This window comes from Hypanus sabinus, chromosome 21 (genome assembly GCF_030144855.1).
Source record: "Hypanus sabinus isolate sHypSab1 chromosome 21, sHypSab1.hap1, whole genome shotgun sequence".
Classification (NCBI taxonomy): Eukaryota; Metazoa; Chordata; class Chondrichthyes; order Myliobatiformes; family Dasyatidae; genus Hypanus; species Hypanus sabinus.
The window spans coordinates 56,812,071-56,833,703 of NC_082726.1; the positions used below are offsets into that span (position 1 = coordinate 56,812,071).

The 21,633-nt window shown below is 42.1% G+C and overlaps 1 protein-coding gene across 1 annotated transcript in view; it reads left to right on the top strand.

Moving 5' to 3' along the window:
* LOC132379077 (dual oxidase 1-like) overlaps nucleotides 1–21,633 on the top strand; it is a 122,374-nt gene that overhangs the window by 86,909 nt on the left and 13,832 nt on the right. Inside the window, exons 25-29 of the mRNA XM_059946616.1 lie at nucleotides 1,784–2,014; nucleotides 4,651–4,750; nucleotides 9,124–9,173; nucleotides 10,543–10,670; nucleotides 14,933–15,086. Coding sequence (XP_059802599.1) covers nucleotides 1,784–2,014; nucleotides 4,651–4,750; nucleotides 9,124–9,173; nucleotides 10,543–10,670; nucleotides 14,933–15,086 — 663 coding nt within the window. The remainder of the gene's footprint in view (nucleotides 1–1,783; nucleotides 2,015–4,650; nucleotides 4,751–9,123; nucleotides 9,174–10,542; nucleotides 10,671–14,932; nucleotides 15,087–21,633) is intronic.

Genomic DNA, 21,633 nt, shown 5'->3' on the forward strand with positions numbered 1-21,633 from the left:
CTACTCTCTGAGTAAAGAAATACTCCCTCGTGTTACCCTTAAACTTTTGCCCCCTAACTCTCAAATCATGTCCTCTTGTTTGAATCTCCCCTACTCTCAATGGGAAAAGCCTATCCATGTCAACTCGATCTATCCCCCTCATTATTTTAAATACTCCTATCAAGTAACCCCCCCCCCCCAACCTTCTAGGCTCCAAAGAATAAAGACCTAACTTGTTTAATCTTTCCCTGTAACTTAGGTGCTGAAACCCAGGTAACATTCTAGTAAATCTTCTCTGTACTCTCTGTACTTTGTTGATATCTTTCCTATAATTCAGTGACCAAAACTGTACACAATACTCCAAATTTGGTCTTACCAATGCCTAGTACAATTTTAACATTACATCCCAACTCCTATACTCAATGCCCTGATTTATAAAGGCCAGCATACCAAAAGCTTTCTTCACCACCCTATCCACATGAGATTCCACCTTCAGGGAACTATGCACCATTATTCCTAGATCACTCTGTTCTACTGCATTCTTCAATGTCCTACCATTTACCATGTATGTCCTATTTGGATTATTCCTACCAAAATGTAGCACCTCACACCTATCATCATTAAACTCCATCTGCCATCGTTCAGCCCACTCTTCCAACTGGCGTAAATCTCTCTGCAAGTTTTGAAAACCTACTTCATTATCCACAACACCTCCTACCTTAGTATCATCTGCATACTTACTAATCCAATTTACCACCCCATCATCCAGATCATTAATGTGTATGACAAACAAATTACATTAAATTAGTGCAAAGAAAGGGTAAATACTGAGACAGTGTTCATGGGTTCATTGTTCATCAGATTTGTCCTATTCACGATTCAGCTCTCCTCTTACAATTTTAATTTTTTTATTGCTATGTATTGCACTGCATTTGTGCCACAAACAAATTCATGGCATATATCAGATGATGAACCTCATTCTGATTTTATTAGATCTTTGCCCTCTCATAAATTCACAGTCATATAGCATGGAAACAGGCCCTTTGGTCTAACTTTTTCATAGCAACTGTGTTGATCAGCAAGTTGCCCACATTTGGCCCTTAACACTCTCACAATCCTATATCCTCTAGTTCTTGAGTCCCCAGGAAAAAGATTAAGTGCAGTCACTCTTTCTATGTTCCTCAAGATTCTATACACCTCTGTGGTTTTATTTTATTTGGAGATTCTCCACAATAACAGGCCCTTCCGGCCCAAGAGCTTGTGTTGCCCAATTACACCTGTGTGACTGATTAATCTAATTTCCTGTAGGTCCTTGGAATGTGGGAGGAAACCAGAGCACCCAGAAGAAACCCATGTGGTCACGGGGAAAACGTACAAATTCCTCACAGACAGCAGCGGAATTGAACCTAAGTCATTGGCTAACTACAATGCTATGTTGGAGTCCCATAACACACATCAGGTCAGGATTAAACCTGGGACTCTTGAGCTGTGAGACAGAAATTCTACCCGTTGTGCTATTGTGCCACCTCTTAGTCTCTCACACTCAAAGGAAAAATGTTCCAGCTTGTCCAACCTCTCCTTATAACACAAGTCCAGGCAAATCCATCGTAAATCTTCTCCACACTCTGAATCAGAATCAGGTTTATTGTCACTCACATTCGCTGTTTCTGACAGCAGTACTTCGATCACATCTTTCCAAAATGGAAACAGAATACTCCACAAAGTCCACACACTCACTGTTACCCACAAAAATACATTTCTATTCCTTTACAGATTTAATGTTTGATTTTTACCTTCTGTGCAGACTATGCCGTCGAGGCAGAGACAACAGGGATTCCACAAACCACGTACGTTGGCATCATTGTGTCCCGTGGATCTGCAGCCAGCGTCTCTTTCATGTACGCATACATCCTCCTTACAATGTGTCGCAACCTCATCACTTTCCTGAGGGAAACTTTTCTCAACCGATACATCCCCTTCGATGCAGCTGTGGATTTTCATCGCTGGATCGCAATGACAGCTGTTGTACTCTCCAGTGAGTTCATTTCCACTGTAGTAGCAACTTGTTAGGATGATCTTCCGCTGCCACAAGCACGAAATATTATGGGCACAAGAGATTCTGCAGGTGCTGGAAATCTTGAACAACATACACAAAAAGCTGGAGCAACTGATCAGCATCTATGGAAGGGAATAAACAGTTGATGTTTCATCTGAGACCCATGATCAGGACTGGAAGGGAAGGGGAACAGACAGACGTACTTTACTGATCCCGAGCGAAATTGGGTTTCGTTACAGTCACACCAACCAAGAATAGTGTAGAAATATAGCAATATAAAACCATAAATAATTAAATAATAATAATTAAAATATGCCAAGTGGGAATTCGTCCAGGACCAGCCTATTGGCTCAGGGTATCTGACACTCCGAGGGAGGAGTTGTAAAGTTTGATGGCCACAGGCAGGAATGACTTCCTATGACGCTCAGTGTTACATCTCGGTGGAATGAGTCTCTGGCTGAATGTACTCCTGTGCCTAACCGGTACATTATGGAGTGGATGGGAGACATTGTCCAAGATGGCATGCAACTTGGAAGGAAGCTAGAATAAGGTGGGAGGTGTGGAGGGGAAGGAGTACAAGCTGATAGGTGATAGATGAGACCAAGTGAGGGGAAAAAGGGGAATGGTTACCGAACGTTAGAAAAATTAATTGTTCATACCATTCGGTTGGAGACTATCCAGAGGTAATAGGAGGTGATGCTTTTACAGCTTATATTTGACCTCATCGTGGCCATAGACAGACGTTAGTGTGGGAACAGGAAGTTGAATTGAAATGGGCTGCCACAAGGAAATGCTGCCTTCTACACCAGGCAGAGTGAAGGTGTTCAGGGAAGGTTCCCAATCCCAGTCAAGTTTCACTGATGTAGGGAGGCTGCACCAGGATGAATTTCATGACAGAACCCAATATATCTATAGTATGCAGAGCCTGAGTGGATCCCTAGTGAACAAGAATTTAGTTTTGTAAGCTATCCTTGGACGTCAACATTAATTTATTGAAGTCACCCCAGGATACGTAATCTTGACTATTATGAGTATCTGCATTAGACAAGTCTTGTGTCCCTTGGCTGTAAAAGACTAAGGAATAATAGGCAAAAAAGCTGGAGGAACTCAGTGGGTCAGGCAACATCTGTGGAGGGAAATGGACAGTAACGATTTTGGATCAAGACTTCATCAAGACTGGAAAGAAAGAGAGAAGATGAGATGGAGAGAAGGGCTGGAGCAAGAACTAGCAGGTGATAGGTGGATACAGGTGAGGGATGATAGGTAGGTGAGAGGGGAGAGTGTCTGTATGAAAGAAGGTGGAAGTGACAAAGGGCTGCAGAAGGTGGAATCTGATAGGAAAGGACAGTAGACCGTGCAATAAAGGGAAGGGGTTGGGGAATGGAAATGATGGGAGGAGTTTGTGGGTAATGGCAGATGGAAAAGACAGGGGAGGAGAAAAGTTAGGATGATAGAAGCAGGTGGATAAGGGGAAAGGAGGGGAATGTTTACCTAAGTTTAAAGAAATCGATGTTTATGTCATCAGGCTAGATACCAATGAGGAATATAAGGTGCTGCTCCTCTAATTTAAATTGTTCTTTAATCTGCAGTGGAGGAGGGTGTGCGTAGACATGTTAGTGTGGGAATGGGAAGTGGAGTTGAAATGGCTGTCCTCTAGTAGATCCCAACTGAAATGGAGGTATGAGCGAAGATTTCTCTCATTTCTCCAAGAAGAAATGAGGATTAAGTTTTCTTTAGAGCAAAGGTGTAGCTGTTAAGGGGAGATTTCATTGAGGTATACAAAATAATGAGAGGGTTAGACAGAATAAGCAAAATAGAATGATCAGTAGCTCTTGTCAAGGTTGTCAATACCTCGTGCACATATATTTACATGATTTGGTCAAAGGGTTAAAGAGAGGGCTTAAGAAGGAGTAATTTTGCTCAATACCTAGTAGCGGGGTCTGGAACTCACTGTCAGCAACGATGGAGGTCACTGCTACATTTGAATGAACTTTTCAAGAGCAAAAATCTACAGGTCAACGGAGCAGGAGCTTGGAAGTGGAATCGCCCCTGTGTTATTTGTGGCTGGTGTGGATTTGATCAGCTTAATGACCTTGTGTACTTTAGGTCTCACATTTTCAAGGATTCTATATAAGAAATGATTAAATGAATCTGTTTATTATGGCTAAAGCATGTGAAAACTACTTTCTCTTACGGAATAGGTTAATGGGACACTGGAAATTTAGTTTGTTTTAAAGTCCTGGTGACTGGGAGTTACATTTTTTTTAATTTATTGAGATATAGTGCAGAATAAGCCCTTCCAGCCCTGCTAGTAATCAGTCTCCCAACTTAATCTGAGCCTAATTATGGGACATAGTACAATGACCAATTAACCTACCAACTGGTATGACATTGGAGCACCCGGAGGAAATGGGGAGAACGTACAGATTCCTTACAGGCAACAGCAGGAACTGAACCTGCGTCACCTGAACTGTAAAGCGTTGTGCTAACCACTATGGCACCATTCCGCTCCTTATACAATATTCTTATTTAGTGGAAAACTGGGGCTCTGTTATTTATCATACAGTGAGTGTATAGCAAGAATAATAATAAATGATTGATATCTTTATTTCCAGTCTTTCACAGCGCTGGGCACGGTGTGAATGTCTATGCCTTCTGCATCAGTCCTCTCAGTGGTCTTGCCTGCCTCTTTCCCAGCGTGTTTGTCGATGATGGGTAAGTGGTGGACCATGTGTCAGTCAGTGGGATGTGTGGCACTCATCCAATTTTGTCCCTCACCCAACAGTGTGCCAATCTGTACCACTCCCTCCAACAGTGTTCCTATCCCCCACCACCCCTCCAACAGCGTGGCATCCTCTAAAGTCACTCCCTCTAACAGTGGCTCATTGAGTGTGTTTTGGGACTCCTTTATGTTCTTGGGCTCCTCCTCTTTGATGGCATGTACCAATGGTGAGGGCCTTTGTTAAAGGATTCTACCTTTTTGCGTTAACACCTGTCGATGGTGGACAGGCGGGGACACTCAGGGACAGCACATATTTCAGTATGAGGACAAAGTGGGCCAAAGCTGCTGTTATAGAAGGGTGAAATGCTAATGATCATTGGAATTCTGGCAGCACAGAGCTCCTTCCTACTGGGCACTGATAACACAACCCACCCGACACTGCTCCGCAAGTCAGGGCCTTTTTCACTTACGCCTCTGTAATTAACACTGGAAATAATCCGATTTAATTTCTCAATGACTGAAAGGTTCTCCCTCTGCAAGAGTTGCAACTTACAATTCTGTCTGTCGCTGCTAAAGACCTTTTCTCACTGCATCAAGGCAAGCTGGGCTGCAGTTCAAATCAGTATCTTCGCTGAATGATCTCTGATGACAGCAGACAAAGCAAGTGCTGAGAATAGTGTGCTCACTTGTACTGAGTGATATCATGTGAGTCTGGACTCAGACTGTAGTGCACAGCTCTACCAAAGTCCTCCCTATCTACCCTGGTCTCCAGGACTCTGGTAGCTTCACCACCCCACAGTTCATCTCCTCCTGCAGTTTACTTTGTCTCTTCCCAGTTATCAGTTGAGGAGCTTTGATGGCTCTGGGTCTGTACTCACTGGAATTCAGAAGAATGAGGGGAGATCTCAATGAAACTTATCGAGTGTTGAAAGACCTCGATGGAGTGGATGTGGGAGTTTAAAATCAGAGGACACAGCCTCAGAAGAGAGGGATATCCATTTAGAATGGAGATGTTGACGATTTCTCTAGCCAGTGTGGTGAATCTGTGGAATTTGTTGCCACAGATGGCTGTAGAAGACCAGTTTCATATTTACGGCAGAGGTTGATAGATTCTTGATTATTCAGGGCATGAAAAAGTATGGGGAGAAAGCAGGAGATTGGGACTGAGAGGGAAAATGGATCAGCCATGATGAACAGACAATGAGCCAAATGGCTGAATTCTGCTCCTATATTTTATGGTGTTAATTTTCTTTGCTCAAGTGGGAGCAGACCCAATCCCTCCAGCTTCTCCTCGTAACTGAGACATTCCATCCCAGGCAACAACCTGGTGAATCTCTTTTTTGTTAGTCAAAGGAGACAGATACGTGCTGCAGAATGGGAACCTCTCACTTAATCACAGTACACAGTAAGATCAAGGATAAAGAAAGCAGCTTAACCTAGAATGAGATGGAATTGTGTGCAGGAGTTGTACTCACCCCTTAAATAATGAGGGAGTCTGAAGCATTTTAGATTTATCATCAGCCAAGTAATATTAATTGCCAGCAGAAATGAGAACTATCTGACCAGTGTTTGGAAACACAGTCCATCATTATGCATTTGTGTATACAAGAAAAATGCTTTTGAAGAACTTTTTCTGCAGAAGTCAGTTTGCAATGTTAAAAGAAGTAGGCTAATTTATTAATATGATTAGAAATTTAAGTGTGGAGTCAAGAATATGTAATTAAATCAAGTTTATTGTCAAGAGCACAAGTGTGGTGAGGTACAATACAGTGATAACTTGCTCACAGCAGTATCACAAGTTCATAGGTACTAACAACACACAGAATATAAATTATATTCTCTATGAAACTATAAAGCTCTATATGAGCTCTATAAAACTCTAGACTACACTTGGAGTATTGTGTTCAATTCTGATCACTGTTATAATGTGAACAATGTCATTGAAGAGACACTGAAGCTAGTGGACTTAGAAGTGTTTTATTCAGCAAAAATGAGCAGCGGGCATCCTATTGATAGATTCTTGGAGGAAAAGGCCTCCTGGCCCATTATTATATGATATTTTTATATGTTAAAGATCAAAGGAAACAACAAGAAAATGTTATAGTTGCAATGTATCTACAGTGCTTCCTTTGAATTATATATAGTTTTCACACATCTCTCCCTTCACACCCACACTCCAGATACCCAAAATGAATGTTAATCAGCATTGTCTGGTTTGCAATCAACTCCAGTCTGCAGGTTCAGGAAAACTATTGTTCAGGGCTGCATTTTAAATTCAATTATCAATCCATATTCATGTCTGAAGATTGGTTGCTGGTGAAGTTAATATTTACTCTAACTCCAGAATATGCCCTAACAGTCACCTCATTATAGGAAATATATGGGAGTTTTAGCGAGGGTGTAGAGGAGATTTACCAGGATGCTGCCTGGATTGGAGAATATATTTTATGAGAAAATGTTGAGAAAGCTGGGGCTTTTCTCTTTGGAACGAAGAAGATTAAGAGGACGCTTAATAGAGGTGTATAAAACTTAGACCAAGTGGACCTTATCCCCTGGGTGGAATACAAGAGGGCATACTTTTAAGATAATTGGAGGAAAGTATAGGGGATGTCAGATGTAGGGTTTTTTTTTACACAGAGAATGCTAAGTGCATGGAACATGCTCCCAGGGATGGTGATATAGGCAAATACATTAGGACCGTTTAAGAGGCTAGATAAGCACATGGATGAAAGAAAAATGGAGGGTTATTTGAGGCAGAGGTTGATAGATTCTGCCAGCTGGTGGCATAGTAGCATCAGCGCCGGACTTCAGATCAAAGGCTCCCAAGTTCGAATCCAGCCAACTCCTTTGCACACTTTCCATCCGTGCTGGGTTGAGCGTCGAGCTAGCAACTCGGCCTCGTAAAAACCAGAAAGCCTGCAAAAAATAACGCCGTCACGATGGCATCCCGAAGTCTCCACTCGGAGTTAAGGGCTTTCTTCTTCCTTCTTCTTGATAGGTTCTTGTTTAGTCAGGGCGTGAAGAGATACAGGGAGAAGGCAGGAGAAAGGAGCTGAAAGGGAAAGGGATCAGCCACAATGAACTGGCAGAGCAGACTCAATGGCCAATTGGCCTAATTCTGCTCCTATATTTTATGGCCTTATTGAGGATTATGGGCTATACAGGAGGGAAGATTTGGATTGATTTTAGAGTAGGTTAAAAAGGTTGGAATAACATTGTGGGCTGACAAGCCTGTACTGTGCTGAATTCTATGTTCTATGATAACATGGAGTGTTGAATCACAATCTACCTCATGGTGGTGGAAAGGCCACTGAAAGTGGGCTCTTCGGCCCATCTTGACCATGTGGACCAAATTGTTTTCTATTTTTGTATCCATCCAAATATCTTCTGAATATTGTAATTTTATGTATCTCATCATGGTTTGATGCCTGGTACCTTCTAATGTGGATACAATGTTTATTAGCATGTTGTCTTCGGCACTCTGATTGATTCTGTTATGGTTACCATTCTATAGATTTGGTAAGTATGCCCACAAGAAAATAAATCTCAGGGTTGATAATAAAATTTACTTTGAACTTTAACCATATAACAATTACAGCATGGAAACAGGCCATCTCAGCCCATCTAGTCCATGCCAAACACTTACTCTCACCTAGTCCTGCCTACCTGCACTCAGCCCATAACCCTCCATTCCTTTCCTGTCCATATACCTATCCATTTTTTTTTAATGACAAAGTCGAACCTGCCTCTACCACTTCTACTGGAAGCTCGTTCCACACAGCTACCACTCTCTGAGTAAATAAGTTCCCCCTCATGTTACCCCTAAACTTTTGCCCCCTAACTGTCAACTCATGTCTTCTTGTTTGAATCTCCCCTGCTCTCAATGGAAAAAGCCTATCCATGTCAAATCTATCTATACCCCTCATAATTTTAAATACCTCTATCAAGCCCCCTCCCCCAACCTTCTACACTCCAAAGAATAAAGACCTAACTTGTTCAACCTTTCTCTGTAACTTAGGTGCTGAAACCCAGGTAACATTCCAGTAAATCTCCTCTGTACTCTCTCTATTTTGTTGACATCTTTCCTATAATTCAGTGACCAGAACTGTACACAATACTCCAAATTTGGCCTTATCAATGCCTTGTACAATTTTAACATTACATCCCAACTCCTATACTCGATGCTCTGATTTATAAAGGCCAGCACCCTATCCAGATGAGATTCCACCTTCAGGGAACTATGCACCATTATTCCTAGATCACTCTGTTCTAATGCATTCCTCAATGCCCTACCATTTACCATGTACCTTAATTTTAATCGTATCTTTATTAAATTTAATCGTACCTTTATTCTTTTCTTTCGTAGATCAGAGCTTCCTCAGAAATATTACTGGTGGTTCTTTGAAACCATTCCAGGTAACTGTTAGTTTTATTTATAATGTATGAATGACATTTAACTCACCAGAACCATCCTTAATTAGTGACCTTCCAAGAACTAAAATGAGGGTGACTTTGAGTGATGTGAATTATACCATTAAATCTCAGCTCATAATCACTCCCTAATTCTTGAATCATCATAGATTTTGAACTAACCTTCTCATTTAGTGCATCAAGGTAGTACAAGGGAAAAGACATAGAGCCATAGAAAAATACAGCTCAGAAGCAGGCTCTTTGGCCCATCTAGGCCATGCCAAACCATTCAAACTGTCTACTCCCATTGACCTGCACTGGGTCTGTAGCCCTCCATACTCCTTCCATCCCTGTACCTATCCAAACTTCTCTTAAGCATTGAAATTGAGCTTGCTTGCACTGTTTGTACTGACAGCTCACTCTACACTGTCATGACCCTCTGAGTGAAGAAGTTTCTCCTCATGTTCCCTTTAAACTTTTCACCTTTCACCCTTAACCCATGAGCTCTGGTTGTAGTCCCACCCAACCTCAGTGGAAAAAGCCAGGTTGCATTTACCCTATCTGTGCCCTTCATAATTTTGCATACCTCTATCAAATCTCCTTGAAATCTTCTACATTCCAAGGAATAACATCCTAACATATTCAATCTTTCCTTATAACTCAAGTCTTTCAGACCCAGGAATATCCTTATAAATTTTCTCTGTACTCTTTCAACCTTATTTACATCTTGTCTGTGGGTCAGGGACCAAAACTGCACACAATACTTCAAACCAGAGAACATCTGCAGATGCTAGAACTCCAAGCAACACACAAAAAATTCCTCCAGCATTTTGTGTGTGTTGCTCACAATACTCCAAATTAGGCCCCACCAATGTCCTATACAACTTTAACATAAAATCCCATCTCCTGTAATCAATACTTTTATTTGTGAAGGCCAATGTGCCAAAAGCTTTCTTTATAACCCCATCTCCCTGTGATGACAGAATGCAGAATATTCTGTTACCAGTTACAGAGAAAGTGCATTACAGGCAGACAATAACGTGTCAGCCCATGACATAGTAGATTGTGAGGTCAAGAGTCAAAGGAGTGTATTGTAATTTAAATGCCTAACATTTCAACCAAATGATTGGGCTGCAGAATCTTGGAAACAGAATTTAATACTGGGGAGAGTTTGGAAGTTTTTCCCATGGGTATTGGCCAATCAGCATTAGTTAATATTTTGGAGCTGGAGGAAACTCAGTTAAGTCAAAGTCAAGTCCGACTGTATATCCCATCTCTGCCTCCATAATTTTATAAATGCTTTATAAAACACAATTTATTGGCTCTGGGTTTCACAAGACAGATTCCTGATCCCAATCCTTCTGTTTAACTCTAGGAATGACTGGCGTTCTGCTCCTTGTTGTCCTGGCCATTATTTATGTCTTTGCCTCACGCCAATTTCGTCGTATGAGCTTTCGGGCGTTCTGGGTGACTCATCACCTCTACGTGATCCTGTACATTCTGGTAATTACGGTCATTTCTGAGCGTGACATTGCCTTTCTGCTTCCCCATTTTAAGCAAAGCTCAACCTCTCGGCATTCACCTACATAGAGTCAGAGTCTAAAGATTTTTAAAGAGAGGTTAGCTTTAATTGCATCATGTACATCAAAACATATAGTGAAATCTGTCATTTGCTGCGCAGTCTGAGGATATGCTGCGGTCAACCTGCAAGCATTGCCATACATCCGGTGCCAAGAACCTACTAATCCTAACCTTCATGTCTTTGGAATGTGGGAGGAAATTGGAGCACCCAGAGGAAACCCATGCAGTCACGGAGAGAACGTACGAATTCCTTACAGACAGCAGTGGGAATTGAACCCCAAACTCTCTTCCCGCAGACGTAGCCCGGACTGCTTCATGTTTCCAGCAGATTCTGTTTGTATTATAGCTCATGGTTCAATGCTGTCTGTGTGGAGTTTGCATGTTCTACCAGTGACCACATGGGTTTTCTCATGTGTTATGGCCATTTAGCCCATCGATTCTGCTCCACCATTCAATCGTGGCTGATTTATTTTCTCTCTCTACCCCATTCTCCTGCTTTCACACCATAACCTTTGACATCCTTACCAATACCCTCTTTAGAGCAACTTGTGGTTGAACCAACTAGAAAAAGGCAATTTCTGAACTCACTACTGTGTATTGAACCAAAGCTGATTAGGGTGCTTAAGGTAATGGAGCCCTTAGGAGGCAGTAATCATGTGATAGAATTCACCCTGCATTTTGAGAGAGAGAAACTAAAATTTATTATTCCTCTCAACCCTATTCTTCTGGCTTCTCTTTGTAACCTTCTGGACTCCTCCCACATCCCAAAGATGTGCAGGTTGGTAGGTATATTAGTGTGTAGTTGAGTGGTAGAACCCAGGGGAAGAATTGATGGGAAAGTGGGGCTAATAAAATAAAAAGGGACTAGTGTAAATAGATGCTTGATAGTCAGCAGGAACCTTGTGGGCCAAATGGGCTGTTTCTAAGTTGCATGACTTTATGATTTTAATTTAACATTTTATGACTTCATGTTGGAACACTGGTGAATCTTTACATTTAGATAAATAAAGGTGGCAGAACCAATAAAAGATTTCAACTCAGATTGCACTTGGACACCAATCCTGGATGTCATGATTATCAATGGATCTAATTCTAGGAATGTCCAACCCAATCACCCCATGCAAGTGCCTACATAACTAAAACTATTGCAGTTTTGTGTACAAAGTGATAAGAAGCATAGGTCAAGTGGAGAGCCAGAGACTTTTTCCCAGGGCAGAAATGGCTAATACAAGGGGGCATAATTTTCAGGTGACTGGAGGAAAGTATTGGGGGAATAACAGGGGCCTTTACACAGAGAGTGGTCAGTGTGTGGAACATCCTGCCAGGGGTGTTGATAGAGGCAGATAAATTAGGGGCATTTAGCAAACTCTAAGATGGGAACATAGATGATTAAAAAATAGAGGGCCATGTAGGAGGGAAGAGCTAGATTGATGTTGGAACAGGTTAAAATGTCACCTCAACATAGTGGACCAAAGGACCTGCACTATGCGAGAGAATTCTGTCTTATTCTGAGTGGTAGGACATGTTGAAAAAGTAAAAAACATGAGACTTGTAATTAAATAAAAGCATATAAAAGGAAGGAGATCATAGTTGTAAAGAACTGACTTAGCCACAAATGGTTTATAGCTTCTAGTTCTACTTAGCACACTGTTGAGAAGTAGTGAACATCCAAAAGAGGGTGTAATAAATTTTCCAGAGATGGACAATTTCAATCATGAAATTAACCTGGAAAAGTTTCCTCCAGAGCAAAGAAGATTGAAAAGAAATTTGATTGAACTGCATACAATCAATATTGGGTTAGGTACAGGGAAGATATTCTGATAGTTGAACAGGATACAGAATTTGAGAAAATTGTATTGTAATTGGTTTATTATTGCCACACAAACAGAGAAACAGTGAAAAGCAACACACACAAAATGCTGGTGGAAGGCCAGGCAGCATCTATAGGAAGAAGTACAGTCGACGTTTCAGGCCGAGACCCTTTGTCAGGACTAACTGAAAGAGATAGTAAGAGATTTGAAAGCGGGGGGAGGAGGGGGAAATCCAAAATGATAGGAGAAGACAGGAGGGGGGTGGGGTGAAGCTAAGAGCTGGAAAGTTGATTGGCAAAAGGGATACAAGGCTAGAGAAGGGAAAGGATCATGGGACAGGAGGCCTAGGGAGAAAGAAAGAGGGAGGGGAGCACCAGAGGAAGATGGAGAGCAGGCAAGGAGTGATTGTGAGAGGAACAGAGAGAGTAAAAAAGAGAAAAAATAATAAATAATGAATAATAAATAAATAAATAAATAAATAAATAAATAGATAAATAAATAGATAAATAAATAAATAAATAAATAAATAAATAAATAGATAGATAGATAAATAAATAAATAAATAAATAAATAAATAAATGAATAGATAGATAGATAGATAGGTAGATAGATAGATAAATAAATGAATAAATGAATAAATAGATAGATAAGGGATGGGGTAAGAAGGGGAGGAGGGGCATTAACAGAAGTTAGAGAAGTCAATGTTCATGCCATCAGGTTGGAGGCTACCCAGACAGTATATAAGGTGTTGTTCCTCCTACTTGAGTGTGGCTTCATCTTGACAGTAGAGGAGGCCATGGATAGACATATCAGAATGAGAATGGGACGTGGAATTAAAATGTGTGGCCACTGGGAGATCCTGCTTTCTCTGGCGGACAGAGTGTAGGTGTTCAGAGAAATGGTCTCCCAGTCTGAGTCAGGTCTCACCAATATATAAAAGGCTGCACTGGGAGCACCGGACGCAGTATACCACACCAGCTGACTCACAGGTGAAGTGTCGCCTCACCTGGAAGGACTGTCTGGGGCCCTGAATGGTGGTGAGGGAGGAAGTGTAAGGGCAGGTGTAGCACTTGTTCTGCTTACAAGGATAAGTGCCAGGAGGGAGATCGGTGGGAAGGGATGGGGGGGGACAAATGGACAAGGGAGTCACGTAGGGAGTGATCCCTGCGGAAAGCAAAAAGAAACGGAGGAGGGGAAGATGTTCTTGGTAGTGGGATCCTGTTGGAGGTGGTGGAAGTTACGGAGAATTATATGTTGGACCCGGAGGCTGGTGGGGTGGTAGGTGAGGACAAGGGGAACCTTATTCCTAATGGGGTGGCAGGAGGATGGGGTGAGAAAAAATGTGTGTGAAACGGGAGAGATGTCAGTGAAAAGCTTGTCTTGCGTACTGTTCTTAAAAACATGAAAGGTTTGAGGAGGATGTGAGGAGAAATATATTGATCCCTCGAGTAGTTTTTTTTAGAGATGCAGCACAGTAATGGGCCGTTTGGGGGAAAAATGAACGCAATTGCATCTATGTGACCTACTAACCCACACATCTTTGGGATATGGGAGGTAACCAGAGCACCTGGAGGAAACCCACATAGTCATGGGGAGGACGTATGAATTTCTTACAATTCTATTGAGCGTAGCAAGATTATTTCTGCACAGAATGCAGTCGGTGCAGTAAAATGAATCAGTATCAATTACAGGCAACAAATAAACTGCCAGAGGAACTCGGTGGGCTGAGCAGCATCTTTGTGGGGTTGCGGGGAGGGGGGGGTGGGAGAAGGAGTGAACTGCATCCACTTAAGACAGCTATGGCAGTCAACTCCATCTGCTTAAAGGCAGAGTAAAATGGGCAGCAAATAGTTTTTATTCCATAAGACCATAAGGCAAAAGAGCAGGGCATTTAGCCCATTGAATCTGCTCCACCATTCCATCATGGCTGATTTATTATCTTGCACAACCCCATTCTCTGGCCTTCTTCCCATAAACATTGACACCCTTACTAATCAACCACCTATCAGTCTCCTCTTTGCAGTTACTTGACCTTCACAGCTATTTGTGGCAGTGAATTCGACAGATTCATTACCCTCTGGATTAAGAAATTCCTCATCAACTCTGTTCTAAAGGGGACAGCTTCCTATTCTGAGGCTATGCCCTCTGGTCTTAGTCTTCCTTACTACAGGAAACATCCTCTACACATCCACTCTTTCTAGGCCTTTCAATATTCGGTAGGTTTCCCCTAAGTAACCTTTATTCCCTTAAGGAAAGGTATTGGGCTGTCTTTCACTTGCAGGTGTATTTCCAGTATTGGATATCTCAAATATCATGGTCAATTCTCTTCTCCACTTCCCCAACCCCCACGCTGACCACATCTCCCAACAACAGATTCTCATCCACGGGAGTTCGAACCTGATCCAGCAGCAGAGCTTCTATCTGTACTTCATCGCACCGGGTCTCATCTACCTGGGAGACAAGCTCATCAGCCTCAGCCGAAAGAAGAAGGATGTGACGGTGGTGAAGGCTGAACTCCTGCCCTCAGGTACTTGTCCACTTACCGCAGAGAACTTACTCCTGTATTTTCCTGCTTTTGGGAACCTTTGGTCGTAAGGCAAGTGCAACATTAACATTCATTTTGCGTGGACTAGAATATAAAAGCAATAACGTACTGCAGGGGATTTATAAGGCACTGGTCATACCGCATTTGGAGTATTTTGAGCGGTTTTGGGCTCCTTTTCTACGAAGGGATGTGTTAGCATTGAAGGAAGTCCAGAGTACATTGACAAGGATAATCCCAGGAAAGAAAGTGTTAACATATGAGCAGAGATTGATGGCTCTAGGAGTTACTTGCTGGAGTTCAGAAGAATGGGGGGGGGGGGTGATATCATTGAAATCTAACAAATATTAAAAGGCCTAGCTGTGGCAAGGGTGTTTCCTATAGTGGGGAGTCTTTGGTTAGTAAGGATATCAAAGGTTATGGGGAGAAGGCAGGAAAATGGGGTTGAGAGGGATAATAAATCAGTGAGCAGACTCAATGGGCCAAATTCTGCTCTTATGTCTTATGGTTTATCAGGGTTAAGTGGCAAGGATAGTAATTGATTTATTATTGTTACCTACCCAGAGATACAGTGAAATGCTTGTAAATTGCATAATCATACATCTCAAAAGGAAATAAAATACAGAAAGTTCAAGGTACAGTCATTATCGGAATATTAACACAGTTTACAGATAAAGGGGAGTACAGGGAAACAAATGAAAGATACAGGGCTGAGAGATCAGGAGTTCATCTTTACTCTTTAATTATAGATAAAGTCATAAAATACAGAATTATATCTCCTCAAATAGAGTGATAGAGAAGTACAGCACAGAAACAGGCCCTTTTGGCGCACCTAGTCTGTGTGGAGACCATTTAAACTGCCTCCTCCCAATGACCTGCACCGAGACCATAGCCCTCCATACCCTTACCATCCATGTACCTGTTTTCTCTTAAATGTTGAAATTGAGCTTGCATGCACCACTTGTGCTGGCAGTTCATTCCACACTCTCGGACCCTCTGAGTGAAGAAGTCTCTCCTCATGTTCCTCTTAAGCTTCACACTTTTTACTCTTAACCCATGACCAATGGTTATACTCCCAACCAATCTCGGTGGAAAAAGCCTGCTTGCATTTACCCTATCTATTTCCCTCATAATTTTGTATACCTCTGTCAAATCTCCTCTCAATCTTCTACATTCTAAAGAATACAGTCCTAATCTACTCAATCTTTCCTTATAACTCAAGTCTTCCAGACGCAGCAATATCCTTGTAAATATTCCCTGCATTCTTACATTATTTACATCTTTCCTGTAAGTAGGTGACCAAAACTGCACACAATACTCCAAATTAAGCCTTACCAACATCTTATACAACTTCAACATAACATTCATCTTCAGTACTCAGTACATTAATTTATGAAGCCAATGTACCAAAAGCTTTCTTTAGGACCCCATCTACCTGTGACACCACTTTCAATGAATAATGTTCTTGTATTCCTAGATCCCTTTGTTCTACCACACTCCTCAGTGCCCTACTGTTTATTGTCTAAGACCTACACAAGTTGGTCCAACCAAAGTGCAAAACTTCATTCTTGTCCGCATTAAATTTCATCTGCCATTTTCCCAGCTGAGGCAGATCCCTCTGCAAGCCATGACAGACTTCTGCACTGTCCATCACACCCCCAATCTTGTTGTCATCTGCAAATTTACTGATCCAGTTAACCACATTATCATCCAGATCATTGATATAGATGACAAACAACAGACCCAGCACCGATCCCTGCAGCACACCACCAGTCACAGGCCTCCAGTTAGAAAGGCAACCCTCTAGTACCATTCTCTGGCTTTTCCCACAAAGCACATTTACTACGAAATCCTGAATGCTGAACGACTGAACCTTCTTGAGTAACCTCCCATGCCGGACCTTGTCAAATGCCTTACTAAAGTTATTGTAGACAACTGTCAGGCTTGCCAGCCTACAGCTTCATGGTTTATGTTTAGAGCTTTTTTTAAACAGTGGAACATTGCCTATCCTCCAGTCCTCGGGTACCTCTGCTGTCGCTAAGGATGTTTTAAATATCTCTGCTAGGGCACCAGCAATTTCTGGACTTGCCTCATGAGGGTTCCAAGGGAACACTTCATCAGGTCCTGGGGATTTATCCACCCTTATTTGCCTCAGGGTAGAAAACACCTCCTCCTCTGTAATCTGTACAGGGTCTGTGAAGTTGATGCTGCTTTGCCTCACTCCTGTAGACTCTGTGTCCTTCTCCTGAGAAAATAGAGATGCAAAGAATTAATTTAAGATCTCCCCCATCTGTTTTGGTTCCACACATGGACTAGCATCCTGGTCTTCCGGAGGACCAATTTTGTCCTTTTGCTCTTAACATATCTGTAGAATCCCTTAGGATTCTCATTCACCTTGTCTTCCAGAGCAACTTCATGCCTTCTTTTAGCTTTCCTGATTTCTTTCTTAAGTATTGTCTTACATTTCTTGTTCTCCATATGCACCTCATTTTTCCTGCTTGCCTATACCTGCTATGTAGCTCCTTTTCTTCTCTTAACCAAGACCTCAGTATCTCTTAAAAACTAAGGTTCCCTACATTTGTTAACTTTACCTTTTATCCTGACAGGCACATACAAGCTTTGTGCGCTCGAAATTTTGCTTTTGAAAGTCTCCCACTTTCCAAGAGCACCTTGGCCAGAAAACAGCCTGTCCCAATCCACACTTGCCAGATCATTTTTAATACCATCAAAATTGGCCTTTCTCCGATTTAGAATTTAAAACTGCAGACTAGACCTATCTATCTGCAAATTTAATCTGAAACAAATGGCATTGTGGTCACTGCATGCAAACTGTTCCCCTTCGATCATCTGCCGTTTCTTTCCCTAATAGCAGATCCAGTATCGCACGTACTCTCATTTGGACTTCTACGTACTGATGAAGGAAACTTTCCTGAACAAATTTGACAAACTCTATCCCATCTAGTCCTTTTCCAGTATGGGATTCCCAGTCAATATGTGGAAAGCTGAAATCATCTACTATAACAACCTTGTGTTTCTTGCAACAGTCTGTGATCTCTTTACAAACTTGTTCCTCAAAATCCCTAGGACTGTTAGGTGGTCTGTAATATAGCCCCATTAACATAATCATACATTTCTTATTTCTCAGCTCCACCCATAACACCTCTCCCATCTGTCCTGATGGAGCACTTCTGTATCATTTTCCATGACTAGTCATGTCAACCTTCCGCCTTTAATCACTCCCGCTCAGTCATGTCTAACCTCGGAATACTGAGCTGCCAATCCTGTCCCTCCTGCAGCCAAGTCTCACTAATGGCCTCACCATTGTAATTCCACGTGTGGATCCATGGCTTGAGCTCATCCACCTTTCCTACGATACTTCTTGCTTTGAAATACATGCAGCTCAGGACACTAGTCACACCATACTCAGCCTTTTGATTCATGACTTTGTCTGAAGTCTTAGCAACATCTGCCTCCACAACCTCTCACTAAATATTCTGGCATTCTGGTTCCCATCCCTCACTACTCTAGTTTAAACTCCACCGTGCAGCATTATCTTCACCTTCCCACTAGGACATTAGTCCCTCTCCAGTTCAGGTGCAAACCATCACTTCTGCACTCATCCCACTTTCCCTGGAAGAGAACCTAATAATCCAAAAATTTTATGTCGTCCCTCCTGAGATCACAACCCTGGAGGTCTTGCCCTTTTACTTAGCACCTAACTCCCTGAACTTCCTATGCCGAAACTCATCACTCATCCTACACATATCACTGGTACCTTTATGGACCACAACCTCTGACTGTTCACCCTTTTGCTTAAGAATGCTGAGAACTTAATTCCAGACTCCGGCACCTGGGAGGTAACATACCATCTGGGAATCTCATTCCCACCCACAGAATCTCCAGTCTGTTCCGCTAATGAATCCTCTATTGCCATCACTCCTCCCTTCTCTTCTGAGCCAGACTCAATGCTAGTGAATCAACCGCTGTGACTTTCCTCTGTTAGGTCACCCCCCCCCCCAACAGTATCCAAAGAGGTATACCTGCTGTTGAGGGGGATGGACACAGGGGTACCTGTGTTCTGGTTCCTTAATCCCTTTCCCCTTCCTGACTTTCACCCAGTTTCTAAGTCCTGCACCTTGGGTGTCACTGCCTCTCTTTACGTCCTATCTATCGCCCCCTCAGCCTCCCAAATGATCCGGAGTTCATCCAGTTCCAGCTCCGACTCCTTAACACAGAGAGTTGGAAGCTGCATCTGGATGCATTTCTCGCAGTTGTAGTCATCAGGGACACTGGAGGTCTCCCTGGGTTTCCACATCCCGCAAGGGGAGCATTCAACTATCCTGCCTCGCATCTCTACTGTCCTAGCTGAGCAGATATAAAGAAGGGAAAGGAAAAAAAAACTTTACTTAGAGCTTTTCTTACTTTGCTTTCTCTGACTGAAGCCTCTCTTCGCTGAAGCCTCGAAGAGCTGAAGCCTCACGATCACCGCTCTGACTCTGTCCACTTGGACGACAGCCACTGTGATGATGGCTGCTGTGCTTGCCCTTGACTCCCTTTAATTTGCTTTTGCTAATGAATCCCAACCAGCAAATGGTTGCCGGTCAAAGCCTAGTTAAGCTGCTGTGATCTGCCACTCCCTTTTCTACTCAGTTAATAGACCTGAGCGAAATCCCTTCCTCTCAAATTTCTGATGTCCGATTGGTCACTGGTCAGAATGTAGAAACTCTAAGGGTGTGAACTGATTTTGTTCAAAAAAATTTAAAGGCAGGTGGGGGAAAAGCAAGTTGGGCAGTGCTCAAGTTACTTGACTAGCATTCAGGTGCTGTGACTATTTTCTCCAGAAACACGAGTTCAAATCCCAGTACAGTAGCTGGAGAATTTAAATTTAAGATAAATAGAGTCATGGAAAGGTACAAACCATTCAGCCCATCTAGTCCATGCTGAACCATTTAAATTGCCTACTCCCAAAATCTGGTATAAACCGTTGGTGCTAATGAGGATAACCACAAATCAGCAATTTGATATTGAAAACTCCCCCAGTTCACTGATGTCTTTCAGGGATGGAACTCTGCCATTCTGTCTTTCTCTGGACTGTAGGTGAGGCCTCTTACATGAGTGTGGTCTTCTCATAACCGTCCACTGAAATCACTCTGCAAGCGACTCAGCTTTGGGGGGGCTCCAATCAGGGATGACAAGGTTTGTTGGCTCTGCCAGTCCCACCTATGTCTGTGAAGGAGGAATAGAGAACAGTCCTCCCTAAACTTGCAGAATGTTTGGGGGTCACGTCAGGACTCTTTACACAAGGCTTGAATATAGTGGGACACAGGAGGTACAAGGGAAAGGTGAGGAAATTTTTCTTCTCCGGAGTAGTTACGTGTCAGAACTTCCTATCTGTAAGGATGGTGGAAAGCAAAAGGGAAGAAGATCAGCTCTTGGGAGAGGATAATTTGTGGGTGTATAGGGAAGGGAGGTGAGGGAAGAGGCAATGGGACTGAGGTGTTTGCTCTTCTCAGAGATGTGCTGACTGGCCTCTTTCCCTGCTGTAACAATCCCATAAGTCCTTGAAATTTCTGTCCCAATCAGAAGTGTTAAGACCAGGTTGTTGATTCTTTATCCAGCTTCATACGTCACCTTGATGTTTCTATTCATTGCTCCACCAGATGCTTCACTGATAACCTTGAGGAAAACCCAGAGGGACAGCACCTTGCCTTCTATATTTCCATGTCCTTACTTGGTCAGATCTGATGTGACCCCTCCTTTCCCCAGAACTAAGTCACACTTGTTCATCTGAAACTCCTTCTCTATTCCAGACTGCTTAAGGACAAATTTCTCCAAAACTGATTCACTATCAAACTTCAAGGAGTTTAAAAACCCAGTGGATAATCTACTTGTTTGAATCTCAGGATCTTGAGGTCCATTCAAACTTAACCCAGATCAGCCACAGCCATTCGAAAATTAACCCAACCAGGGCCAATCCAAACCTAATGCAATCCAACCCCAAAACAACCCAAACCATACACTATATATGCATCTCCACAACATATACAGCACAATACAGTGTAGAAATATTAGCATGAATATACTATACATTGTTAATGTGCAGTGTATAAACTGTCACGGTGTGTTAGTACTGCATATTACTTATAATAATACTTTATTGATCCCGAGTGGGAAATACTTTCATTACAGCAGGAACATTTAAAAAGACACTTAGCAGTGTGTTTAACTAATAATAAATACAGTATAATAATACACACAAAAATAGTGCAATAACAATGTACAAAATAATAAAGCAGAGACTATTGTACTAAGATGTGTGTTTACCTGTTGCACAGTGATGAACTGTTGTATATGCTTATGTCATTGTATGTCACATACACTTCATTTACAAGGTACTATGTGGCATACAGTATATGGTCTTGCATAACATATATGCCTAGATATGGAATGAAGAGTAATACAATGTATATATGGTTCAGTGTCACAGGCATAATTTAACATAATTTATTTTACTTACGATGGACTGAGAGAT